General features: G+C 35.0%; 1 protein-coding gene across 1 annotated transcript in view; it reads right to left on the reverse strand.

The window, feature by feature from the left end:
• The window catches only part of LOC136028191 (laminin subunit alpha-like), a 231253-nt gene that overhangs the window by 62067 nt on the left and 142294 nt on the right, over positions 1–26892 (reverse strand). The window contains exons 27-36 of the mRNA XM_065705897.1: positions 25986–26136; positions 22580–22806; positions 20651–20818; positions 18364–18526; positions 17152–17440; positions 12078–12217; positions 8289–8422; positions 5352–5507; positions 4206–4393; positions 1424–1632 (exon numbers count right to left, since the gene is read on the reverse strand). Of these exons, the coding sequence (XP_065561969.1) occupies positions 1424–1632; positions 4206–4393; positions 5352–5507; positions 8289–8422; positions 12078–12217; positions 17152–17440; positions 18364–18526; positions 20651–20818; positions 22580–22806; positions 25986–26136 (1825 nt within the window). The remainder of the gene's footprint in view (positions 1–1423; positions 1633–4205; positions 4394–5351; positions 5508–8288; positions 8423–12077; positions 12218–17151; positions 17441–18363; positions 18527–20650; positions 20819–22579; positions 22807–25985; positions 26137–26892) is intronic.

A 26892-nucleotide genomic window follows, 5' to 3' on the forward strand; every position in this document is an offset into this window, starting at 1 on the left:
TAAGCATCGCTATAAAAGGCAAAAAATTGGCAGTTGCCAAAGCATTTGTAAAAAAACTATTTCCCAAAGAGAATATTGCGAATGGCCTAAATGTTTATTTTGAGACAAAGTGACGAATATTTTATTTATTTGTCAAACAATGGTTTGCCAAGCCAAGGGCTAGTCGAAAATTTTATACTATAACCTTAATGGCTTCTAAAAGGAGGAGCTGCATTTGTAAAATCCCAAAACCTAAAAATCGACTTCTTAGAATTAACTTGTATGAGACTTCAACGAGCCCTATATAAGTTTTGGCCAAGTAAGTGAAATTACCATAGCTTAGTTTTGTTAAAAAAAAAACAATGAGAAAATAAATGAAAAAAAAGTTTTTTCAGGTGGAAGTAAGGAGCAGCATTAGAACTTACAACGAACAGAAATTATTACGTATATAAGGGGTTCGTCTCCTCAACAAAACCTCACTCTTTACGCAAAAGTTCTTTTAGTAATTTCAACTATTTATTCTACGGCCTCCGCGATTCAGGGGTCATTCTTAAAGAATTGGGACCAAATTGAAGCTTTAGTGTAAAAAGCGAGGTATTGACGAGGGGGAGAACCCCCTCATATACATAATAAAAATATACAAATATAGAATTTCATTACGTAAGTTAATTCGTAAGTTACGTGTATTTATTACTAATAAAAACGTTTGTAAAAAAAAAGTTCTAGTCGCCTTTTTATTTAACCAAAAAAAGGAGTGCAACTAGGCCTCCTCCCCCACCGTTTATTTTATCAAAATAGTCCGATCAGAACTATGAGAAAACCATTTATCCAAAAAAAAAACTAATATACAAATTTCATAATAATCAATTGTGTGCGGTGAGCCAAAATCAAAACATGCATTAATTGAAAATAGTTCAGAAATTAAATTTAAAAAAATGTTTTTTAACTGCAAGTAAGGAGCGACAATCAAACTTAAAACGAACAGAAATTATTCCGTATATGAAAGGGTTTGTCCGCTCCTCAACACCTCGCTCTTTACACTAATTTTTCATTGTTTTAAAAGTAGAGTTGCGAGAAAGAGTCAAGCTTTAGCGTAAGGAGCAAGGCGTTGAGGAGAGGACAACCCCTTTCATATACGGAACAATTTCTGCTCGTTTAAAATTTTATTGTCGCTCCTTACTTACAGTTAAAAAACTTGTTTTTTTTTATATTTAATTGCCTACAAAGGAAGAGAGCTGTTTGCACAAATTGCATATTTTGAATCTTTGTTTATTATATTTTTTATTTATTATATTATATTGTAACCATGACAATTCAAATGACTAAAAAATATGTAAATAAAATTAAGATAGTAATTTTATTGTTGAAAGTGATTATAAACGTGAAAATAAATTTTTTTTTTGATGAAAGACATGTATAACTTAGCACAATGAATTTACGTTACCTTGGTTGGCCAGAAAAACAGCTGATTTGCCGGCATTATCAAGATCACGTGACATATTTTTAGCTGCTTCAACCTTGGCAGGTATAAACACAGAAATTTGGTCAACGGACTGTAGAGCCTCCTCGGCTAATCTGCCTGAATTTTCAGCTCGTGCCTTGGAATCCTGAACTTCATTGGATTTGGACACTACTGGAAGCTGTTCAATTGCACTAAAATTTCATTAATCATAAGTTTTTGTAGCCCTATTTGAGTCGATCAGAAGTCAAATACGGTAAGTCCAAACAACATTCAACAAGAAAATTCAAAATGTGGCCAATACTGCTTGTCTTTGTATAAATGCATCAATTATCTTTGGGAAAATTCCACGGTTCTTTTCGTGTTTATTTATCTGTTAGAACACAGAAAGTGCACTTAAACACATTTTACTATGGAAACACACAAAACACATTTTAGAGCGGAACTTGGTGTGTTTATCTAAGCTTGTATCTTGCTACCTGTCTTGTATTACACATATAAATTTTACCTCTGGCTGAAAGGCCCTGAAATATTATCTTAATAGGGTAAAATTAACTTCTAAATTGATTGTCATCATTTTTTGGTGTTAGCTTTTATGTTTAAAGAATATATTCATGAGTATATTACGTTAACCTGTATATCAAACGCTTTGTAGCAAGAATCTGAAAAATTTAAAGAAGACAAAGTACTAAGGACGTCAAAATAGATCTTTATTTCGCCCCCTGGCCCCTTCTTAGATCTATTCATAATTGAAAACTACGATTTTCTAGGACTTCTTCTTTGGGTTGTTTCAAAATTATAGAGTTTTTAGGACAAGACCACATTTTGTCAGTGTTGTCAGGTTAACAGTGAGAATAAATAAGCAAATCTAATTGGCTAAATGTGACAACGCTTTTCGTTGGTGAAAATTCAACAATTCCCAAAGACAGCTGCGCATTCAAAGGAAAGCTAAACCTTCTGAAGGTATTTAGCACTGCACGGTTTCAACTTTCTTGCTGATTTGTTACGCATTTTTTTTTCTTTTTGTATTTGCCTCGCTGCTAAAATTTATAGCTGTTTATGGGCTATTTTTCATTAAAAGCAGAATTCCCAATTTTAAACTTTTTCCCGATGCATAATTTTTTAAAGATATGTATGGTTGTGTAATTTTCTAATTAAAAAATTCAAACAATCCGACTTAATTTTCATTTTCCTTGGTACATTACGTAATTTTGCTTTTAAACAGTTAATATCTTATCTAAAAATTAATCAAAATAAAAAACAAAAAAAACCTGCAAATTGTACTAGGTGGGAAACCTACTGATCAATTCCTTGGTAATCGCCAACACCAATAAAGGATAAAATGCCTAAAGGCGAATACGAATCGGTTCTTCTGAACTTACGTACCACTTTATCAGGATAAAACTGAAACGGACATATTTTAAAAATAGGCCTTCAACACTATCAATCTATTGTTCAATTAAGAAAAAATTGTCTTTTTTTACTATTACTTTTTAAACATCTTGTATAAAAAAAAATCATATTTACGATGCCTAGATTCACGACGTATGTTATCCATTTTAGATTGGCCTATTGTACTAATTATATTGTATTTTAGCTGAATATGGCTAAATTGGACAATTTAAAGATTTTATTTTTGACATTATTTATTCCTGTGATTCATCGCCAATCTGTGGGGGTAAACTAAACCAACAAAAAAGTTACCATAGCTGCAAGACCCTCTATAAAAATTCGTAGTACTCAACAACTTCGTAAGTACAATATCTCAAGAAATTTCGTAGTACAATACAAAAATAGAATACAAAAAAATCGTGATTCTATTTTAGCATTTCTTGTTTTATTCTTTTTGTCGAGGATTTTTTTATTCTCTTGTGAACGAAATTGGCTCGGTCATTTAGGGAGGTTGGAACCATAAAAAAACGAAACATTTAGAAAGAGTTCGTACAGAGTAGAGATGGATCCGGGAAGGAAATTTATAACTATCTTGTGGAAACTGATTCACAGCAAATTATCCAGAATATAAGAAATAGATCCATTATTATTAGTTTAAAATATACAATTATTTGCTAAAAAGTAGCACATCTAGAAAATCAAGATCCCGCAAATTACCAGTTACCATTGTTATGAACAATATTAAGTCTCAATTGAATGTGCTTTGAACAAGTTATCTACAGTTAGTTTTGCTTGTATTTTATCACCTTTGTTTAATATGTATCAGATGGTAGCGTCTCGCGAAGTCTCAAGAAGATAAGTCTTTTTTTACAGGCCTACTTTTAGCTGTTCAGTTTCGGTTTTAAGCCCCGTCTACAAAAGGGTTTACTTTCCTTTTGTTCCGGTCAAATTAGTGATTTTATATACTTATCTCTATTTTATATACTTATCTCCATGGTTTGGTATCACAAGTCTTTCCCCCTTGATTTGCATGTATTTCTTTTTTTTTTATTTTGCACTGTCAACACTAGAATGCAACACAAATATCTGTATTTTCCTCATTCGTCACTGGTTGAGAATTCCTTCATTTCAAAATTGATTTAACTAAAAAGAACTCCAATATAAGAGTGGGAAAACTGTTTAAGGTAATTGTAATATCTCTTCACAAGGACATACACTGCGGACATGATATGACTTTAAAAAAATGCGCGGCTGGAACAGAATTATATTCAATTGTCTAGCACCAACCACCCATATTTTAGTATCGCGTCACAGATTCATTGGCCAGATCCACTGAAAAGAAAACAACTTACAGAAAACAAAAGAACGAACTTACTTTTGTGCATCAGCTAGTTTATCTCCAGCTTCAACCAGCATACGGTCAATATCATCCGTTTGCTGCACGGAAATATCTAGGCGTGGCTGTACATCATTTAGCATCTTGTTTTGAAGGTCGTCTGCTTCGTCTTTCAATTTCTGTGCAGCTTCTAGTGAGCTTGCAGAGCGCTCTCCAACGCCATCTGACTGAATGAGAAAAAGTCATTTAGATTGGGTATTCAAAAAGTATCATATTTTACATATGTATGATTATTTCTGAATCAGTATGAAAGCAGTAGTGGTTAGTTATTTTAATTGGATGCAAACTTAAAGTAATAAGAGGGATAATGGTTTTTACAAAGAGCAGTTTTTTCTCAAAAACAAAACTTTGAAACATTTCTTTTAGATTCATTCCTATTTAAAAGAAAGGTTTTACCACAATGGGTGCAAACTAAGGAGTGCTTCCACCATGGGTGCTTTTATCCTACAAAAAAGGATTGGGACTTGGACTGAGCTCGTCATACAGATTTTAAATAATTACAGTGTACTAATACTGAATATTCTTAGACCCTATTGAACATTTTCAAACTTGTTGTCCGGGAACTTAGGTTTCTTTATTAAAAATGGAAATGGTATATACAAACACACAGTAGCATTTTCACTACTACCTAGCTGGATATTATATGAAATTTCTAGTTGTTCTTTTTTTTAGACTTGAGCGTCTAAAAATTAAATTTAAAAATAATTACAAAAAAACTTCGAATCAAAATCCTTTCAAGATCGAAAGGTAGCAAATTATTTATGAGAACTTCGAAGCAAAACACAATTATCCAGTCTAACTACAACATAACTTCTTCTTGTGCTTGTACTATCAATACCCGTTATTCAAATATGCTATCGTTATCCAAAGAATGTTTGCTGTCTGAACATGAAACTTATTCATTTGCACTTACCGCGATTGAAAATAGATTCATAAATCAAAAAGTCAATTTTAGCCATAAAACAGCCTAAGATTTTCAACTTTTAAACGATTTTTCAGATCTAAAGATAGGAGTGAGGAAGGGGGGGGGGGGTCAAATCCAGTATTTGACCCGTAGATTAAGTGTTCGCAGTCACATGATGCAATGGATAAGGAAACTCGGATGATATAAAATGGCTCACTCACGTATGAAGATGCACTAAGAGCTGCTTCATTTGCTTCTTGAGCTGCCTTAGCTGCTTCTTGTATTGCGTCAACTATGTCAGAGTAAGAGTTGGCTGCCTTAACAGCGTTTTCAGATGTTGTTCTAGTGTCTCCTAATAGTCCATCTAAATTATTGGCCTAGAATCAAACAGTCAATTAAGTTTAGTGCCATTGAATATACCAAACAATTAAATAAACTAGATTGAATGAGAAAGAAACTAACAAAGGCAAACTTAGGACTGAAATAACATATATTTGAGTGACAAATAGGATAATCACAGTAGTTATAGCATTTAATGTACCTGTATGAAACTTAAATGCAATACTTAATAAAAATAAACGAAAAAATAATTAATTACACATCACTTATTTTGTATACAGATCGGCTGCAATGATTCAAAAAGTATTATGCTTGGACAAAGAGCCTCGTTTCCACAAACCAAAGCCAGTTCTATCAGATTTGTTCAATTCATTTTCTCTAATATCTCATTTGGTTCTCAAGATATTTAGGCGCTCTTTTTTTCCCGAAAAGTTATATCCTCTTTTCGCCCTCGCAGAAATCGTTGGAAATAAAACTTGTAACAGCATAATTTTGTACCACCATTTTTTTTAGATAGCGCTATTTCTTGGGTACCAGATTAATTGCACAGCATAATTTTTGCAGCTTACTTTTCCATTGAACACCGGGGGGCTCCTCATAAGTAAACTTATAATAATATGCACTATTTTTTTCAACCTCAAGGTCGAATGCATTAGAGGGAGGGGGGTTAAGATCCTGAAGATAAGGTGTTGCAACCGTTCATAATTAAAAGTTTGGTGCGTAAGAAAGTATTATTTGTTAACAAATGGATTTCAACCAAATATGAATAAAATACATGAACAAAACCTCAAAAGAACTAATATGCATGCATCAATATTATAATTAAATAGTGATATAATTTTATTCTACTGATAGAACGGGTAATTAAACTCAGATAATTATTTATTGTAAGGAGATCGTAAGGTGGTTGAACTTTTTTTTTGTTTATTCTGGAGGTATATGCAGTAAAAGAATTAGAAACGATGCCAATTCGCCCTCCGCCCTCGCGATTTTAATAAGTTTGTTTTTTGATATTTTTATTGAAAAGTTCTTTTTTGCATTTTTCACAGGAAAAACTGAAAAAGGAGGCAAAATTGCTTATCACAAGATTTTGAAAAATGTATTTTGCCCCCCCCCCAACCCTCCAGCGATTTCCGTGAAATGACGTCACTGAACGACGCACTATATATTAGCATGTCAATAGCTACCCGATTTGTGAACAATTTTTATATAATTTTTAGCTGACCAACTAATGACACCAGCTTATAAAATTGAACGCTACTAGCCTAGCTTATTTAAATCGACAAATAGGCTTTGAAATCGTACAGCAGGTGTAAGGTGCACACACTATTATTAATTAAGAAGAAAAAGAGAAATATAAATTCTGGCTTTTAATTGAACAATAAATCGCAGGAAATTTAGCAACTTCAGTTTACATGTTTGGAAGAAATCGCGTTGACTTTTTGATAATAGACAGTGTACGATGTTTCTATTTTCAGATTTCCCTTTACAAATATTATAAATCTTATAAAATCTTATATAATTACAAAAATTTTTATAAATATGCGACATCCATGGAAACATGTAATATAAGTAAAAACTTTCGCATATATTTCAGTAAGAACTTTCGCATATATTCCGTAAACAGAAAAAAACAACCAGACCGAGTTTCAAGTCCTATAGGAATATCAAAACCTCTTCTGAAGGTGAGAAATCGATTCTGGAATATGTTGCTGAAAGCTTTCTGAAATATTCAAGGAAAATAGAATCTTTTTGCCAGCTGACCTAGAGGGGTACGGGGACACTAAGGGGGGGGGGGGTAAAAAAGAAGTAATATTCCAAAAAATCCTAACTCCCTCTCAACTCTTCTGCATAGCAAAATTTCTTTTTGACGATAAAATAAGGGTAATGAAGACAAATTCTCCCCAAGATACAAGAATTTGCCTGCATAATGTAACACTTTTCTAACAGGCAAATTGTAGCTACTAGGTAAAAGAGAAGTATGTCTTTCGACAGAAAAGATGCATACAGAAACATACTAAATCTAACATCTACCAAAGGTAGATGACAACAACTAATAAAAGATGATATCGGATTTCTTTCAAACGATGTTGAAAGCGAGAGTTGACATCCAATTTGTGCCTTTCAGGAGCCCATAACCCTTTTGACCTCTGCAAGGATAAGAATCCCTAAATTCTTGTCATTACAATATCAACAGAACGTTTTATCAGGTCTCTGTCAAACTTAGCGGAGAAAGAGGGTTAATGTCCTAGTTCTGCCTTTCAGGAGTACAAACCTATTTTTATTCTTTGTCTATCCAAAGGAATAACGTAAATACCTTAAAATCGTCAATTAACTACAAAAATGTTCTATATTACACCCTACGTGGTCTTCCTAAAATAATAAATACAATCTGCATACATAACAAACTTTCTATCTGTATAATTGAAAGGTGTTTTTTTCCGTCGGGCAACGTAATATAATATCTTACATATGCAGATGGATCAATATTTCGGGGGGGGGGGGGCATGTTTTCTCTTCGTAAATGAGTATTTCCAAAGTCATAGTTTTGTCAAGTCTACTCTGTTTCGTTTCACGGCTGGGTGACCGAGTCGACACTTTCAGGGAGTATTTGGTTTAAGAGAGTGGCAAGGCAAATTTGAATTTTGTGGAGGCGGGATGAGGTAAAGCAATTATTCTACAATCCTCACAAAGTAGTATACGCTGTGGTTTTTTATTTTATGGTTGTCGTCCAACATGCCATGCTAGTTTCTAAATAAACGGGTTCAGTTTGAAACTAAAGGTGATCAAGCCTGGCTTAACAAATTGTAAGGGTTTACTTGTTGTAATAGATCGTCAGCATAGAGCTTGGCTTCTTCGACTGGTTCCAGCACTTCTCTCAAATTTCTCTCTCTTTCATCAATAGTCTCTCCAAAAGTATCTTTGAATCCACGTAGTCTTTCATTTTCTAGATCTAAAAAGGCAATATTTGAGAACCAGGCGTGGAAAATTACATAAATAATTTACTTACAACTATGTATTTGTCCTTATTAGAAGCCATGTTAGGTGGTGCAAGGTCCCAAGTCTGATCCTCTTGTTGCATGCCACTAATCTTTCTGAGTATAATTGTGTGGTCATTGACCGTTCCTTAGTCTTATTAAAAGACCAAGAACAGCTTTAGAAAATGGCTGCAAAACCCTTGTCTCCTGTCTAAGCAAATCATGCAAACTACTAGTAAGAAAAAAAAATAATAGAAAACTAGTCGGGTATATCCTTGATTAATTGACAGCAGAGAAAATATTAATAACCTAAATATAAGAAAATATTAAAAGAAAATATATATGAGAAAATATTAAATATAAGAATATAAGAAATTAATTTATACAATACTAAATATCAATTACTTAATATAATATAATTATTTAATATAATATTAAATATCTAAATATAAGAAAATATTAAATATTAATAAATATTAATAATAGGCTCTTTTACTGGTAAATTCTAATTGGTGAGCCAGTCACTAGTCTTTAGAGCTTTGTTATACAAAAATGGATTATTCTATTATATAAGGAGTTGCGTTATTTTGTCTTAACCTACCCGAAATTCAAAACCATTAATCACGATCCAGCAAACCCTCAGTTAGTCATTAGAAGTTTTGTCGGATTTGTGGGCATTTTTTCTTGGGATTTGGGAGTCATAAAAGGATAAGACATGTGCTAGTGTATTTGCTTATTCAAGTCGAGTTCAGGTACTAATTCCAGCAGAATTATCTTCTCTTTTTTTGTGTTAAACGGGAGGATGTGAGAATAGGAAGTCGTTTATACTGGTCTTCTTTTTAGTACGGTTCCGCTTCTTTTACTCTGAGATCCTTTTTTTTGTTTTCTTACATCTTGTGAGGATTTTTACTAACTTAGTTGATAGCTTTTCTAAATGTGCGTCGATTTCCCAGGAAGGCTTCTGTTTTGAGGTTCTTGGAAATTGATTTGTGATTATGCATCTGTGGTTTTTTGCTTTATTGACTATTCTCATTTTTTTTTCTATTTCAAAATAAAATCCCAATTAAATCCTCAAATTAGGCTGCAAATTAAGTGTAGGCTGTCAGTGTGGTTTATATTATTACTGAAAATAAAAACTAAATCAAAACAGGAAAATTAACCCATAATCAAGAAACGAAATCCAATGTTTAAGAACTTGATTCCCCCGTTCCTTCCAGCGTCGAGCCAATATAATTTTTTTTTTTTGCAAATTTTGCAAATTAAAAAATCATGTAGCAAATATTGCTACACGATTATATAGCAAACGGTAAAGCCTGTCGATTAACATGCTTAAAAAAAGTATATTCTCTTTGTTAGGATTGGGGAAAAATTCATCCCTTGCCCCAACACGATATCCGAAGTTCCCTTACTCCCCCCCCCCTCACAAACACAAAGAAAACTGTCTAGAAAGCTTAAACGCGGTTTACAGTCGTGAGAAACAGCAATGTAAACTTTCCATAACCAAAGTCGTAGGAATAATCAATTGAGAATAGAAAAGACCCCCCCCCCCTACCGTTTAATTTAGTTTTTAATCCATTCCCTCACGTAAAATAGTGCGATCGATTCTTAACTCAACAGACGTAGTTTTAACTCAAAAAGAAAAATATTTTCAATATCTTCAGTATTTTCAAATTGTTTGCAATAATTTGCTTTTTACAGCAGAAAAATGGCCAAACCCGAAGCTCGAACCCGCAACCCCTAGATAAAGAGTCCGTGTTCTACCTTCTGAGGTGGCAGAGCTTGTTATTTTTGCTTCACACCTTTGTTGTATTTACATAAAAAAATGAGTAGGATTCCAATACAAAGGTTTTCTGCTACAGAAAGTTACTAATTATGTATGCAGACAATAACAAAGGCAAGAATTATATTTATCTTATAGGAAGTTTTCTTTTCAATTTTTAATTGTCTTTTCGCTTGGAAATTTTTCTTAATTATATCATCTCATAGTCTCTTATGAATACTTGTCAGCCCGTTAAAAAACAAGAACAAACCTAACTGGCATATTACTTACTGAACAAATTACAAGTAAAAAGTAATTAAATCAAATTAAATCAAATATTTCTTAAATTTAATCCTCTGCAAAATCCTGAGAGCAAAACTATTCAAGCCAAAATTTGGAAAGGCGATATATCAAAGGACCGAAATTGCTTATGCTCAAGATCCAAAAAGAAAATAAAAGGTTTCCATGAACACTGCAAGATTTTCAGTAATTTTCAAGGAGAATATAAAATAATCCTTTCTATAGTCTAATCAATAGGATACAAGAATCAACAACATAAGTAACGACATTCCTGGATAAAAAGCTTGCATTACATCCCACTACATAACTGAAACTAAAGCAACATTACATTTAATAATTTTTTTTATTTCGTGTTGAAAAAAATCTCTCTTTTCCTTTTTCTTTCTCTCATCCCGAACAGAAAAAGTAATCCTCAACTTACTGACCAATAAAAAAAAGGCTCAAAACACCGATAATCTGCCCCTGTAGCCAAACAACCATTCAAAAATTTACTCTGAGGCCATATGGTACATTCACCCTGATACACATCAAAACACCAATACCATTTTGCTCTCACCCTCATTAATTATCTAAACGTAGACGTAGTATAGCCCAACAGATGAAAATTAAATTATGTAGAGATTAAAAGCTAAGATTCGTTTGGGCATTTGCAAACTTTTTCGAGGGTTTGAGCTTATACTGATTCAGATTATTCGTTCCAAAAAATAAATGACCTCTCTTTCTTTTTGCCTTCCCTCATCCCGAACACCAAAAATGATCCTCGAATTACTGACCAATAAAAAGGCTCAAAACACTGAAAACCTGCCCCTATAGTCAAACAATCATTCAAACTTCCTCCACTCAAAAATCTAATAGCTTTACTCCCACGCACACTGGAACATTCCCCCCGATACAAATCAAAAACGCCCACAATCTTTCGCTCTCACCCTCGGTAATTATCTATAGATAAACGTAAGAATGTGTCAATCGATGTAAATTCAATTTGATAGAGATTATCAGCTGAAACTTCTTTTAAGCCTTTAGAGGGTTTGAATCCACCTGGATAAACATTGTCAATTATGGTGATCCGTAGCTGAAACCCATGGATCACAGTTTTCGCAACACTTCACTAAGCCTTACCACGAGAATTCCTGTTCACTAGCAGTCATTCTCTTTCTTTATGGAAATATTTTTTTTTCTTAAATTAACAGAAAAAATTTTCATAAAGACAGAGTAAACAAAATACCAATATTTTCCGAATATTCCAATTTCAAATTAAAGACATGTCTTCTAATGTAAAAGTAAAAAAGAAACTGAAAAGAAAACAAAGTCGTGTTTGACACATTTAAAGTTTAGTTAAAAAATAAAACTCTTAGAAATAAGAGTTTTCAGAGTAAGTTACTTCTATACTTAGAGTAACTTAAAAAAGAAAAAAAAGGTTTCTTTATTAGATTCGATGGTCCACCTCAATAAAAATCGAACCTAGCGACCAGTTTTATTGAAACACAATATTCTCCTTAATTACGAAAATATATTAAATTAAACTTGTATTTATAGACTGCAAGAAAGAAGGTTAGCAAAAGAATGCTTACTCAAGCTGTCGAAGTTTGATTGGGCCTTTTCTAACATGTTAGATGTTTCTTCTACTTGTTCAGAGGACTCAAGATTCTGTGAAGTGGCAGTCTTGTTCTTCTGACGTATATCGTTTGCTCCTATGAGTGTCGGGGAGCCACTGAAAATTATGAACAAATAACATTATAAAACGAAACAAAACAAATAATAATAATGTAGAGAAACAATGTTTGCTTCAATTTAAATATATTTTTCCTATAGTTATTATTCTGTCTTTTAAAAATAACAACCATTGTAAAGCATATCCTGATTTATTTTCGGTTCCTGAAAAATTTTCAGATTCTGTATAAAAAAAACATGATCAGTAAATAGGTCCTTGATGACCTTACAAAGAAGTACCTTGTAATCCATTTAGTCTAGAGGATTAAACTGACTCTTGTGATTCTAAGGCAGTGTTTCCACTCTTCCTATATTTTCCTGGTTTCTCGGAATTCCCTGAAACAACACTGTGTTCCCTAATCTCCCAAAATCTATGGATGTTAATTGTGTTATCGTCCGTACATTTACAAATGTTAGTTTTGGGGAGATTTCCAAGAACTAAGTTTCTTTCGTAGAAATCTAGGGAAAACCCAGAAGATTTCGTTATAGTGGAAACACCATTCAAAAATCTTGTGATTTTGTGCTTACATTACAGTAGCGGCATTTAGTTATTAGTTAGTGCTCTATGTTTACCTAGAGGCCCATCTCGGTAAAGAGGCTAGGTAATCAAAACAAACCAACTGAACAATCCTAGGCTACAACCTCCAATAAGGCAAAAATAAATGTAATTGTGGTTTAGCACAATTACAGTCGTTGTTTAGATCTCAATGTGTACACATCTAAAATCGGATATAATCTCGTAACAACAATGGGCTTGGGATTAGTGACGTATAATCCTTTCCTATGGTTACCAATTAATTCAGTGACCCAGTGATTAAATGAAATAATTGAATTTTTACTGCAGTTGTTTTCCCGGATAGAGTTTATATTTTCGTCTTGATTATGAAGACTGATTGTTTGGATTTTGACCTGGCTATATCTAAGGACTGTTTTTAACCTTAAATTGGCATTGCCTTTATTATTGCTGTGACCTGAGCAAAATGGTAGTGGAATACACATATTCGCCTGTTCGGAATTTTCTCCAATCAAAATTTCCTGAAGGAATCGATGAAATGACGATAATTAATCACGCACTGAAAATTTTTGATGATAAAAACATTAAGGATGCCAAAGCGGAGTTTTGGAGAATAGCAGATCCGAATAAAGCTGTTCCAAAGGCAGGGTGACCTAGCTTCGTAGTGAAATTTGAAAGCTATTTTGAATTTGCTGCGTCAATGTGACTCTGATAATTCCCAGCCGCCTATGTTTGTCATTGTCTCACCTACTGAAGTGCCAGTTATCCCCGTAGTAGCTTATTCCAGGTTGGTCAGTAAGATTAGCTCCCTAGACCGAACCCTTAATCAGATAAAAGAAAAAGTGATATCTTATGGTATGAATTTTCCCCCTTTACCCAGTGTCTCGTTTAAGTCAAGTGTAAACACGTCCACTTCTACTGTAGTGATCTCTGGAATTTCTCCTGAACTTAACAATCCCGTAAAACACCGAGATGCCATTCATCAAATCAAGGGACACCAAGCCATTCATTCTATAAGTCGTCAGGCAATAAACTTTTAGTGCATATTGACCCAGTTGCTGCAAAGGACTTTTGTGATGTAGTACCTAATGTTCTGAAGCGCGATGCAAAACTTCAAGAGCGAAAACTCGTTGGAGTAGTTAAAGGCATACCGCTCAATTACGACGTCACTTAGTTCATGGGACGTGAAGGAGTCATTAACACTAAGCGCATAGGATAGTCCTTAACTGTTAAGGTATTCTTCTTCGAGGCTGATGGACTTTCAAATGCACTTCGTCTCGGACTTAAGGTAGAATTTGAAATTTTCCAAGTATTTGAGTGCCTCCGTCCTCCCTGTTTCTGTTATAATTACCAATCGCCTGATCATGATAAGGTCAATTGTACCAGTCCTACCCACTGTTCCCGCTGCAGAGGTATGCATTTATCGACAAAAGATGCACCAAGCTTGGCTGAACCGAAGTGTCCACTATGTGGCGAAGGTCATGTTGCATTGAGTCTAAAGTACCGCGTAATCCGCAATGCCAAAGCTAAGCGTGGCTCAAAAAGAAATGACTGGATTAGTATCGCTTTATGTGTGTTCTTTCAACATAAATGGCACCAAGGACAAATAATATTCAATAAATCAGAAAATGAACGATTTTGACATCGTGTTGCTACAGGAACGCCTCTTGTTGGCTGTTATTGTTAGTTCGCTAAACAGAAGTAACGAGCATATAGTTTATACTACCATTGCAAGACGTACGAGGGGCAAACCTTCCAGAGGGCTTTCATGTCTTGTGAGTAATAGACTTTCGTGCTTTTCTCCCCAGTGTTTGCCCTCTTGCGATAATTTTATTGCCCTTCGATTTGCAGGCCTAGTGATTATCAACACTTACCTAACTCATGAAAAAAAAAGTTTTGTCGCTTACTAAATTTGCAAAAGTTGTGTCATCTCTGATGAAATTCCTTCGAAATATTGAAAGTCATACCTATAAGTCTTGTACTTAAGTCTTTGCCAGATGGATATCAGATAGTAGCTAAGAGTGCAGATTTTTCGTAAATTCATAATAGTAGAAGTGTGTCAAGTATAGACCACTGTGTTTGTTCGGCTGGTGTGATATACTCGAGTGTCGCGGTTCATGATGAAGAACGATATTTTGATTACCCCCTCTCCCTATTCTTTACCGTCTCTGTTTCGCATTCTTCTGACCAGAATCAGTGTGAACTTTCTGTACGGGGCACGAAATGGTATAATAAGCTTGAATGGAATACAGCTAACTGGACTTTACATATCTGTACTTTGGAAACTGCTCTCATGTGTGAAAGTTCACTACCATTTACTTTGTACCAGTGTCTTCTCGCCTAATGCTCGATCAAAACTCAATTCTTACTATTCTGAGATTGTTGCCTGCCTTAAACAAGCCGAGGCCATTGCTGTCCCTGTTTCGCGTATTCAATCGAAAACTAGAAGTTCTTTATGGTAAGAGGACCCTCAGTTAAAAAGTGTTAAAAATCGGGCAAAAATGTGGTTTCGGAAATGGAATGCGTGTGGCCTCCCCACTTCGGGTCATGTATTTAATATTAAAAGCACAACTAAGTCTGAATTCAAATCTTACTTGCGAAGTGTCCGGCATAAGAGTAAGAAATTTCCGAAAAGTCCTTGGCAATGGAGTGAATTCTAGTAAGCTAAACCCAAATGCTTCGTCCAGTTTAATTCCTGATGATTCATGGGTTAATCATTACACGGCAATTTTCAGTACAGTAAATTATGCAGTCCATTCCGGATTTTCTAGACTGCTTGATTCAGTTATTCCGCGGAGGTTACGCCAGAAAGATATTATCCCTATTAGTGCTGAGTCTGTTGTGAAAAGCATTAAAAGACTAAAATCTAAGTCGATTGATTTGTATGGAATCTATGTTGAACATTTAAGAGTTGATTCTCCCGAGTTGATTGGCCATCTGCAACTACTTTTTCAGATGTGTGTTAGTAGCTCACTAGTGTCTGACTCTTTCCTGTGTGGTACCGTTACTTCTGTTCTGAAGCGAGGGAAGGATCCGCTTAATTGTGGCTATCATTGTAGCGTGTAATTTAAGTAAACTATTTGAATATGTATTGCTCCCATTTATTCAAGATAAGGTGGATTATGATGCAAATGAGTTTGGTTTTAAGTCGCGTATAGGATGCCAGCATGCCCACCGTATGCTTGTAATAGTGTTACAAGAAGCACGTCGTTTAAAAACAGAAGTTCACTGTTGTGCGTTAGACCTATCTAAAGCTTTTGATGCTGTTTGTCATTCTCAAGCATGGTTTTCTCTGGCAAGTTTGAATATGAATAGTTAAGTTATTTCTGTGCTTCGATTTTGGTCCCAGAATTCATTTATTCAGTTGAGACAGGGTTCCCAGGCCTTTGGTAAAATCCCAGTTAAATCTGGGGTCCATTAGGGTGGTGTGCTTTCACCTCATATTTTTAAAGCTTGTTCATACAATGATCCTAATCAGATACTGTTTTCTTGCTCTTCAGGGTTGTCAAATGTCTCCTATATTGCATATGTGCATGATCTTCTGCCTGTTAGAAGGTCTAAGTTTACTTTAATGAAGTCTGTGCTATTAGTATTGCGGATGTACGGGGAAAATGGATTAAGCCTTAACACTGATAAATGCAAATATTTAGTGTTCAATTCAAAATCTTCTGCAAAGCCGTTTGATTACGGTTTATTTTCTGTAAAACGTGTTGAATCTTTCCAATGGTTTGGATCAATATTTGCAAATCGCTTACGTTATTTCGTTTCCGGGCATTGAGTGATATTAAAGAGAAGCTTAAACTGGGGTATGCGAAAATTTTTCCCAACAGGGGAAAATATAATAGTAAAACACTGGCTAAATTGTACTCGAGTTTTTGTGACCATGTGGTTTTGTTCCCAGCTGGCCTTCATATCCCTTTTCGACCAGGGGATATTAGATATATTAAAATTATGTATTTCCGATATTGCAAGTTTCTATTGTATCTGCCTCGCAAATACAGTAATAGAAAGATTATGCGGATTTTTGGCGCTCCAGATATTGTAAGTTGTTTTGTCAGACAAAGTAGTCGTCTCCAAGAGAATATTTATGCCACCTTGGGTGTTAACCACCCTCTTATCCGGGTAGCCTTAGCGCATTGAGTGTAATATTTATTTATTTGTTTTGATGTTAAATGTATTTTTTTTTCTTTTCTCGTGTTACTCCACTTCATTTCCTTCATACTGCGTTATAAATAAATATTATATTATATTTAGCCGGATAGAAAATAAAACAACGTTATAAAAATACTGAAAGTCTTTAATGCTATGTTTTTAGCGCTCGGTAATTTTTGTGACTAATTAATTAAGGTGAGGCATATAAAGATAAGTATTAAGTCATTATTCAACTTCAGTATTCAACAAAAAAAGTTTATTTTTCTTACCTTAATTTCTGAATAAGTAAAGAGGCATTATTAGCCTTCTCTAAGGCAATCACACTATGATTTCTAAGATCTTCTAGCTTATATTCTAGATCAACTTGTCTCTTTTTGAGGCGACCGGTGAAATCCGAGTCTAGTTGAGTTGGCAACACAAATTCATTTATTTTCTGCAAAAGATCTTCAGCTTCTTTCAATTCATCTTTGGCATTTTTGGTCCTTTGTTCAAAGGTACGTGACTGAAGTTCCTGCAGCGTGGCATCTGCTTCAGCTGAGGCTTGCTCTATTGCTGGTCCTAAAATTGAAGAAGAAAAAAAAAGAAACTAAAACCATGTTACATTTCCATATTACTTTGAACGCACCTTAATGTCCGTTCTTTTACGAGTTTTGTCAATTTCCCGGGAAGCCTGCCAGGGGTGCTGACATTATTCAATTTCGTCAAACATACTCCAAAAATATGCCATTCAGCATACATGACGATAACTATAGATGTGGGCAAAAAAAAATGCATTTTATTTAATTAAATACATATTTTAAATTGCTTGTCAATGCTAAAAGAAATTCCCTAAAGAAAACCGAGGCAATAAGGAGGAATATGCTATGACTTGTAAGATTCAGATTTGATTTCTATTGCGTAAATTCCTCAATATAAATTGCAACAGCCGATAATCGCAATAAAACACAATATTTGTAATAGCAAATGAATACCATTCGTCTTAAAGAAGGGAAATTTTCGCAATTCTTTTGGCTAAATAAACAAAAAAAGGCAATTACATTCAACCAATTGAAGTAATTCCAGACCATAAAAACACACCTTTCTGGACGAAGAGTCCTTTGGCAACGTACGGATTTTCGTAATGACGCCCTCAACAGCCTCTTGAGTCCCAGTCTATGACAGATCACATCCCTGGAAAGATTCGCCAGATAGGCAAAAGGAAGAATGGATGCCAAAAGTAGGTTGGTATAACAATAACTTTAACTATGACGCTAAAGCAATTGTAGCTGCTAAGGGAATAGCAAAAAAAGAAAACCTACAACATGGTGAGGTTGTGTAGGGGTGTGCGGCAGCATGTAAACATGAGGCGGGTTAACACTGCAATACATTTGTAGCAGTAATAACACTTTGAACTAAATATGAAACTAAACTTGTTGGAGTTTCGACCAGGGGCAAGTAAAACTGCCTTAGTCTAATCAAACAATAAATTACTGCTTACTCACCTGCATCGGCTCCAAATCCTTCAGCCGCTATGGAAACTTCACTCACAATTTCTTCTGTCCGAAGTACTGTATCCTGAATATTTGTTTCTTCCTTTAGAATTTCATCAAGAAGACTTTTACCGTCATAAGCCATCAACTCAGCTTGTTCAGCTACGCTGTCCGTCTGAAAAAAAAATTAGAAAGATGAAATTTCAAATGTATAAGTACAAGTAAGGTTAAAGAGAGTTACTTCTCAAAGATAGCAAGAATCATGTTGATTTCCTTAGCGGGAGGGGAAGGTATATGCTTGTAGAAAACAAATGTAGCAGTCAAGTTAAAAGTCTCCTGGAGCTAGCGCTTACATAATGTTCTATTTGGCCACTTTAATAAATCACGAATTTTCTGTAAGGCTTGTCAAATCAACAGAATTTAGTAAATAAAGTATACGTATTACAAGACAGTAAAACGAAAGACTATACTTTGAATTTAGCATCCGGAACAAACTATTAATTCATAAATTGTGCGGTCTTGAAAATTTCAAAATAAGGGAGAAACAAATAAATTTCAAGATTTAAATCTTCGGTAGGGCCAAATTCATATTTGGGAGAGAACACAGTCATCGATAAAGATGATTCTCTTATTAGTACCAGGGTAAGTTGATACCCTTCAAAGCTCCATGTGACCCTGGTCAACCAGATCCCCGCACAATATCGGATCAGAACTAAAGATACAACGTGATTTCAATGGGAAGGATTGAAAGCTCCAAAATGAGCCTTCAGGGGGTGACATGACAGGTGCAGACTTTTGGAGTAACGGCTCCAGTTTCACAAACAGCCCATATAAAATAGGGGCTTCATAGATACATTGTGATATATAACTGTAGATATATTAGATATTTTGTTCAAATGCATACAAGGATTTTCAGTATGTATGATTGCAAGGACAAAAGTCTAAGCCTTTGGCTTGGGCCCATCCCATGCTCCATTGCCATAATTTTCCTAAAAAATTTACAATCTGTATCCCTTACTGCCAAATATAAGGGCTTTGGTCAAAATCAAAACGGTCTATGTACATATTCAGCAATGGTGTTTGATTTCCATCTAAAATTGGTTTGAATGGATTATAGAGATCCCTGATTTCAAACCATAGGCTAATACTGTAATAAAGACTTCCAAGGTCCAAACACGTTAAGATCGTATTTGATAAATTATAGATAGGTCACACTTTTCTGAAATCAGTAATACAAGGATTTTCAACCTGCAGGACGGGATGGTCCTAAGCAGACTCCTTGGGCCTGTTGTCTTGGTACCTCTTGTCTTAACTTTTTCCAAACGGTATCCCAAGTAGAAAAAATACAATGTGTCTCAAAAGTCTCCACACAACAATTACAAACTAAGTGTTCATTGTATCTTTCAAAAGGGCAATAACTTCTGTCAGATTTTAAGGGAAAAATCCTTTTTTTAAGGTCCAGCTATAGAAAAATTTTCTTAGAGCAGTTACGGTGGTATAATCAAACCCGAGTTTTTTTTGCTCCGGTTCTAATTTCGAAACGGCCTATAAGAGGGTGTACTTATTCTGAATATTAAGACCAGGAGGAAAAGTGAGCTGAAATGTTATGAAGCATTCAAATGGACTACCATCAAGTGGAAATCAAGCTAAACTGATGTGGGCTCCCGGACAATACGGGGTCGCAGTTAATGAGCGACCAGTTAATGAACCAGTCTTGGCTAAACCAGCCAAGGCTGGGGTATCACTGACCACAGACATTCCCATGATTGAAAGCTATCAAAAAGCTGGAGCAAAGATACAGAGTTAGGAGAGAGTGGAGCAAAATCGGCATAGAAAGGTGGGTTGCAAAGAAACAAAGAAAGTGACTCAAAGTTTAACTCCATGTTGACTAAAAATCTTTTACGACTTAATAGGTCTAAGACACGAATACTTACTGAAGCCATTACAGGTATTGAGAATTTTCAGTATCATCTCACCCGAATAGGAAAAGGCCTTTTCCCAGTTTGCCAAAATTGTGAGATGGCCGAGAAAACAAAACTTACCAAATAAAAGACAGTCTGGCAGGGATTCGATGCGAGGTTTGAGATATTTTAAAAAATAGATGTTAAGATGGAAGATGTAAGTAGAGATGGTAATGTCCAACAGCTTGTGGAATATATGGTAAGGATGGTAAAAATAAATATTAGTCTTCCATTTCCAATCATTAGTTTTTTCTTGAAATAGCAATCTGCAGCTGAAAACAATAATTATAATTATTTCATTTTGTAAAGAAATATACTGAATTAAAGAAAAAATTTACCCTGCTTTTAGTTGAACGGGCTGTTGTTCCCACCTCCTCTGTTCCTTCCTGAAGAGGGTCAATTATAACTGAGTTCGGGTCCAACAGTGCCACAGACTGTGCCAGTGTGTTAGCAGTTTCGTTCAATGAAAGAAGACGCTGCTTTGTGAAGTGACTGAGGGCAACATACTAAAAAGATATAAATAAGTAAAAACACAACTAAACTAAAAAAGAAACAAGACATGTTTGCTGTATGCAGGAAATATATCACGATTGAATAAGGTACAACAGAAAGAGAGAGAGAGTGATTAGACAAATTATTAATCAAAAGTCATCCGAATATGAGTCTCTCTCCCCGATGACCTGGGATAACTAAACGCTTAATGTATCTAAATAAACGATTTTGGAGCACCCAAGCACACCTTCATCAGGAGCGATTTTCTCTATGGATCCAGGGGAGAAATAAAATGACAAACAATTGGTGCAATTTTTTACCACAATTTTACAATTTTTATCGCGGCTCCTATAGGCAAATCTTAGGAAGGGAAAAGGTCAATCCTCCACCCCAGCTGTTGGGTGAATGTGCTATGGGTATCTGCAATTACGTGTAATTCTTTACCTTTCATGTAGATTCAGAATCTGATTCATCTTTCTACACTAAAACTATATTTGCATTGCCTGGGCAACTTGGAGTGTTGCAGCAACCCATTGTCAACTTCTCCCACAAAAGTGTTGCAGTAGCAACACTTTGGCAAAAACCAGAGTAAGAGATTAAAAAATGTTACATTGACTTTACAGCCAGTTGAACCATAAATGTGTTTAATGTACCCATAAATGTATCCAAAATGAATAAAATATAGACAAATCGGCACAAGTATTTAACCCCTTGGTTTGGTTTTTCACTATGAATTACCTTTAAATATGATGTTTAGGGCATCAACTCATAACTTATCAAATTTTCACTGAAGGGGTACGGTAATACCCCCTCAAAATTTTCCTGCCGAGGCCAAATATGACTAGGGCAACCAAAAGAGGAAATTTGATTTTGTATAAGTTTCTAACGCCGCATTCTTGAATATGATCCTCCTCTACTTATAGTTGCACGTCCCTCTCTATAGTGGACATGAAAATGGACAACCTCTTTTCTCAGACTTCATGAAGATGCTCAGAACTTCAAATCGAAATTCAAATCAACGGGGTAGAATTATCAGAAATTAAAACATTTTTTTTTGTACTAGTTGATATTCTTGACCTAAGAAAAGTTTTGCATTTTAATTTAGGGATTTGATTTTTAAAACTCCAGCATAAAGATCACTTTTTCATTAGACTGAAGGTTTTGATTCAAAATCAACATTACCATTCATCAACAGCTAGGAACAAGCGCAATTTCTCGTTTGTTGAGAATAATAGATCAACATTAGGTACAAGGTATCAACTTCCTCTCATTGCCAATAAATACAAGTTATCTGATTTAACGACGATGGTTCTTACAGCTTAGATTAGGGGACTATTCAAATATTTTGTATATTTTCAGTGATTGTCATCCCTTTCTCCAGTTACCCCATTTTATATCCCCTTCTTCCACTCTTTTCGAGAAGTGTACATCTGTTATTGTAGTTGATTTAATAATTGCGTTGAAATGTATAGTGCATTAAGTTGTACATGCATAAGTTGTATTAGACTAATTTGGAGGTTTATTCAATAATTTGGACTTGCAAAGAAGAAAAGCCAACAAGACACTATAGACGAACAAAAGAAAGTTCCAAGTATCTTAATCCTAGCATGATATTCTTGATCGAAAACCAGGGTATACGCTTCAAATTGTCAAAAATACTACATTATAGGTTTTGAATTACTCTAGCCGTCTAACTTCTGAAATAATTAATTACGATGCTGGAAATTTGGGAGGTAACAAGCATCACACAAAAGAGCTTTGAAATAAATACTAACCCTAAATTCATCTTGAACAGGACCAATCATTCTTTGGAGGTCGTCAGTCACGTCCAACAAACTATGATGGCATGAATCGCATTCCTCACAGCCGTACTCAGGTATAAGAACCCATCTGTATGGACAGCGTTCACATTTTTCACCGATGACACCGGGTAAACATTCGCACTGTCCAGTCTGAGGATTGCAACTTGCTCCAATTGAAAATTCCGTATTACAATTACAGGCTGAAACATGAAACATATTTAGCAAATATACATATATACTTCTGAAATCGTAATGGAGAAGACCATCCTACAGCTGATCCCTCCCTGAGCCTTTCAGAAATAAGTTTGGTCCACTGCCAAAATGAAGTCTATCGCTAAGTTCGAGCAGGATTAGTAAAAAGGTGACGAATTGTCTACGATCAACAATAACTTTTAAGCAAAGAAATCATGTTTCATTCTTATTGTTTATACAAATTTATTTTCGTACTTAAAAGCTTCGTCTTTTGGAAAATCGTATCTCATCTGACCTCTCTTGGAGCCTACATCTCAATTGTGCTAGATCCTCCTGCGCAAGAAAGCTAAATATGATCATTCCAATCAAACAGTTCGTGGTGACGAACTGTAGTAAGGAGCGACCCGGCCCAATAGTAACCAAAACTCTCAAAAAGGAAATTTTGGTACCAATAGCTACATCAAAAGAATCGCATTTTAATGCTGATTTTAAATATATAAGTTTCATCAAGTTTAGTCTTACCCATCAAAAGTTACGAGCCTGAGAAAATTTGCGTTATTTTAGAAAATAGGGGGTAACACCCTCTAAAAGACATAGAATCTTAACGAAACTCACACCATCAGATTCAGCGTATCAGAGAACCCTACTGTATAAGTTTCAAGCTCCTATCTACAAAAATGTGGAATTTTATATTTTTTGCCAGAAGGCAGATCACGGATGCGTGTTTATTTGTTTGTTTGTTTTTTTTTTTTTTTTTTTTCCAGGGGTGATCGTATCGACCCAGTTGTCCTAGAAAGTTGCGAGAGGTCTCATTCTAACGGAAATGAAAAGTTCTAGTGCCCTTTTTAAGTGACCAAAAAATTGGAAGGCACCAATCCCCCCTCCCACGCTAATAATTTAGCGTTAGTTTTTTACTGTTTTAAAATGTAGAGTTAAGAGAAGAGTCAAACTTTAGCGTAAAGAGCGGGGCGTTGAGAAGGAAAAGCCCCTTTAATATTCGGAGTAATTTCTGTTCGTTTTTAAGTTTTAATGTCGCTCCTTACTTTCATTTAAAAAAACTTATTTTTTTTATTTAATTTATAGAAGCGTCACTATCTAGACAGATTATCCCTCTGTACAATTCATGGATTATGCCTATTACCAAATTTAGATGCCTGCTTTTTTTGGGGCTCCTAAAAATCATATTGGAACCACTCCAGAGGATCAAAAAAGGGCCTCAAAGACGAATTATGACATGATCAAGTATCTTTACAGCCTCTGAGTGGGAGATTTAGTGAAGTGCCAATGGCTATTTTCTAAAAATATCTCCATTACCCTCTCCCAGAAGAGGTTTCGAACAGTTCGTGGTAACGAACTGTAGTAAGGAGCGACCCGGCTCAATAGTAAACGAAACTCTAAAAAAACGGAATTTTGATGCTAAAATATACATAAAAAGAATCAGAATTTCATGCTGATTTTAAATATACAAGTTTCATCAAATTTAGTCTTTGTCATCAAAAGTTACGAGCCTGAAAAAATTTGCCTTATTTTAGAAAATAGGAAAACACCCCCCTAAAAGTCACACAATCTTAAAGAAAATCACACCATCGCATTCGGCGTATCAGAGAACCCTATAGCAAAATTTTCAAGCTCCTATCTACAAAAATGTGGAATTTCGTATTTTTTGCCAGAAGACAAATCACGGGTGCGTGTTAATTTGTTTGTTTGTTTTTTTGTGTTTTTTTTCCTACGGGTCATCGTATCGACCAAGTGGTCCTAGAATGTCGCGAGAGGGCTCATTCTAACAGAAATGAAAAGTTCTAGTGCCCTTTTTAAGTGACCAAAAAAATTGGAGGGCACCTAGGCCCCCTCCCACGCTCATTTTTCTCCAAAGTCAACAGATCAAAATTTTGAGATAGCCATTTTGTTCCGTATAGTCAGAAATCATAATAACTATGTCTTTGGGAATTACTTACTCCCCCACAGTCCCCGGGGGAGGGGCTGCAAGTTACAAACTTCGACCAGTGTTTACATATAATAATGGTTATTGGGAAGTGTGCAGTCGTTTTCAGGGAATTTTTTTGGTTTTGGGGGTGGGGTTGAGGGGAGGGGGCTATGTGGGAGGATCTTTCCTTGGAGAAATATGTCATGGGGGAACAAAAATTCAATGAGAAGGGCGCAGGATTTTCTAAAATTACTATAAAAAAAACAATGAAAAAATAACCATGGAAAAGTTTTTTCAATTGAAAGTAAAGAGTAGCATTGAAACTTAAAACGAACAGAGATTATTACGCATATGAGGGGTTCTAAAAATACTTCAGCATAAAGAGCGAGGTATTTAGGAGGAGATAAATACCTCGCTCTTTATGCTATAGTATTTTTAGTAATTTCAACTATTTATAATGGGTTGTCCCTCCGCAATCCCTCGCTCTTTACGCTAAAGTTTGACTCTTTGCCACAATTCTGCTTTTTAAAACAATTAAAAGCTTTAGTATAAAGAGCGAGGGATTGCAGAGGGGACAACCCATTTCATATACGGAGTAATTTCTGTTCGTTTTAAGTTTTAATGCCACTCCTTACTTTCAGTTAAAAAAAACTAGTTTTTTATTTAATTTCTACATAAGTTACCGTTTGCCAAGCTAAAACCACACATACAGTACGGTTAGATTACCAACAAAATGAGAAACAACATGCCTGGTAACTTAAGGAATAGCTTTGCAAGAAGTTCAGCTTCATTCGGAGCTACAAATGGAAGCTTCAGGTAAGATAATATATCGAACATATAATAGATGATGATTTGAAGCTCAAGAAGTTGCAGCTCCCAATGGCCGAAACCCATCTCTTAGTTCCTTTAAAATAAGATCAATAGACATAAAATTAGGGAGAATATCTAAGTGAATGGCTGACTAGTGGCATATAAGACCTTTAGTTTTTAGTACAATGACAATTTTTATAAAAAAAAGAGTAAATTTGATGAGACGAACTAAAAATGCATCTGAGCTTCCACTTTTAACCACAGAGTTAGCAGCAAGTCACAATTTTTGATCCTTTTAAAGGCTACTTGGGATCTGGAGGTTCTAAGATTTAATCTAAAAATGACAAACCTAATCTCAAGTATTACAAAAAATAAATACAATTATAAGTTAATAATTCAAGATGAGAAAAAAATACGGTTGGTTACACATAGGAAACAAAACGTAATACTTACAAACACACCCTTCAGGACCATAGTTCCAATAGCCAGCAGCACAACGCTCACAATTCTTGCCTGTCACACCAGGCTTACATTGGCACTGACCCGTTATATCGTCACATTGTGAGCTTTCGGATGCAACACCACAGTCACAAGGTCGACATCCCTAAAAAATGTCACCAAAATTAATAAAAACAGCATTCACAGATACTCTACGAGGGGACAGGACGTTTACCCTCCCTGGGAAGTCGAGCAGAAAAACTACTTTTTTTGTCACTGTTTGAAGTTACAATTGTTAAATAAATAATCGATTAATCAAAACTATTTAAAATATACTTATACGGTTACGTTCTGTCCCAATTACTGTTGTCCCAAAATAAAGAAAAAAAATAAAAAGAAGAATCATAAACATATCAAGAATTAACAAAGAACAACAATTATATGATAAGGGCGAAAGTAGATTTTTCCGGACATGGGAGCAATGTCAGTTTTTCCCCCCCCCCCGCTTTCGCAACGTAAGTAAGCATATTTTTTAAGACATATAGCACATATGTTTTATAAATTTGCACCTTAATTGATGTTATGCTATAGGACAGTGTACCCCTTTTTACCCTAGCTTCGCCATTGGTACACAGACAAGGGAACATTAATTCCTCCAATTCTTTTGTATTCTCATTGCACTTTAGTAGATAATCCCTGAGTAATAGTTTGCAGGATCTGTGTAAACAAACCAGCTTTTATACGGAATCACACATTTAAATAAGAAATAACGAATATACAAAATAACAGCTTCAAAGGGTTTATAGGTGTCCTTAACACAATAACAACATTCACAAGTTCTTTCCCTCCCCCAAAAGAACGAAAATATAAACAAAATGAAATATTTTGTAGTATTTAAAAAAGTATGCCAACCTTATACCCA

The sequence above is a fragment of the Artemia franciscana genome, chromosome 6, assembly GCF_032884065.1.
Source record: "Artemia franciscana chromosome 6, ASM3288406v1, whole genome shotgun sequence".
NCBI classification, from domain to species: Eukaryota; Metazoa; Arthropoda; class Branchiopoda; order Anostraca; family Artemiidae; genus Artemia; species Artemia franciscana.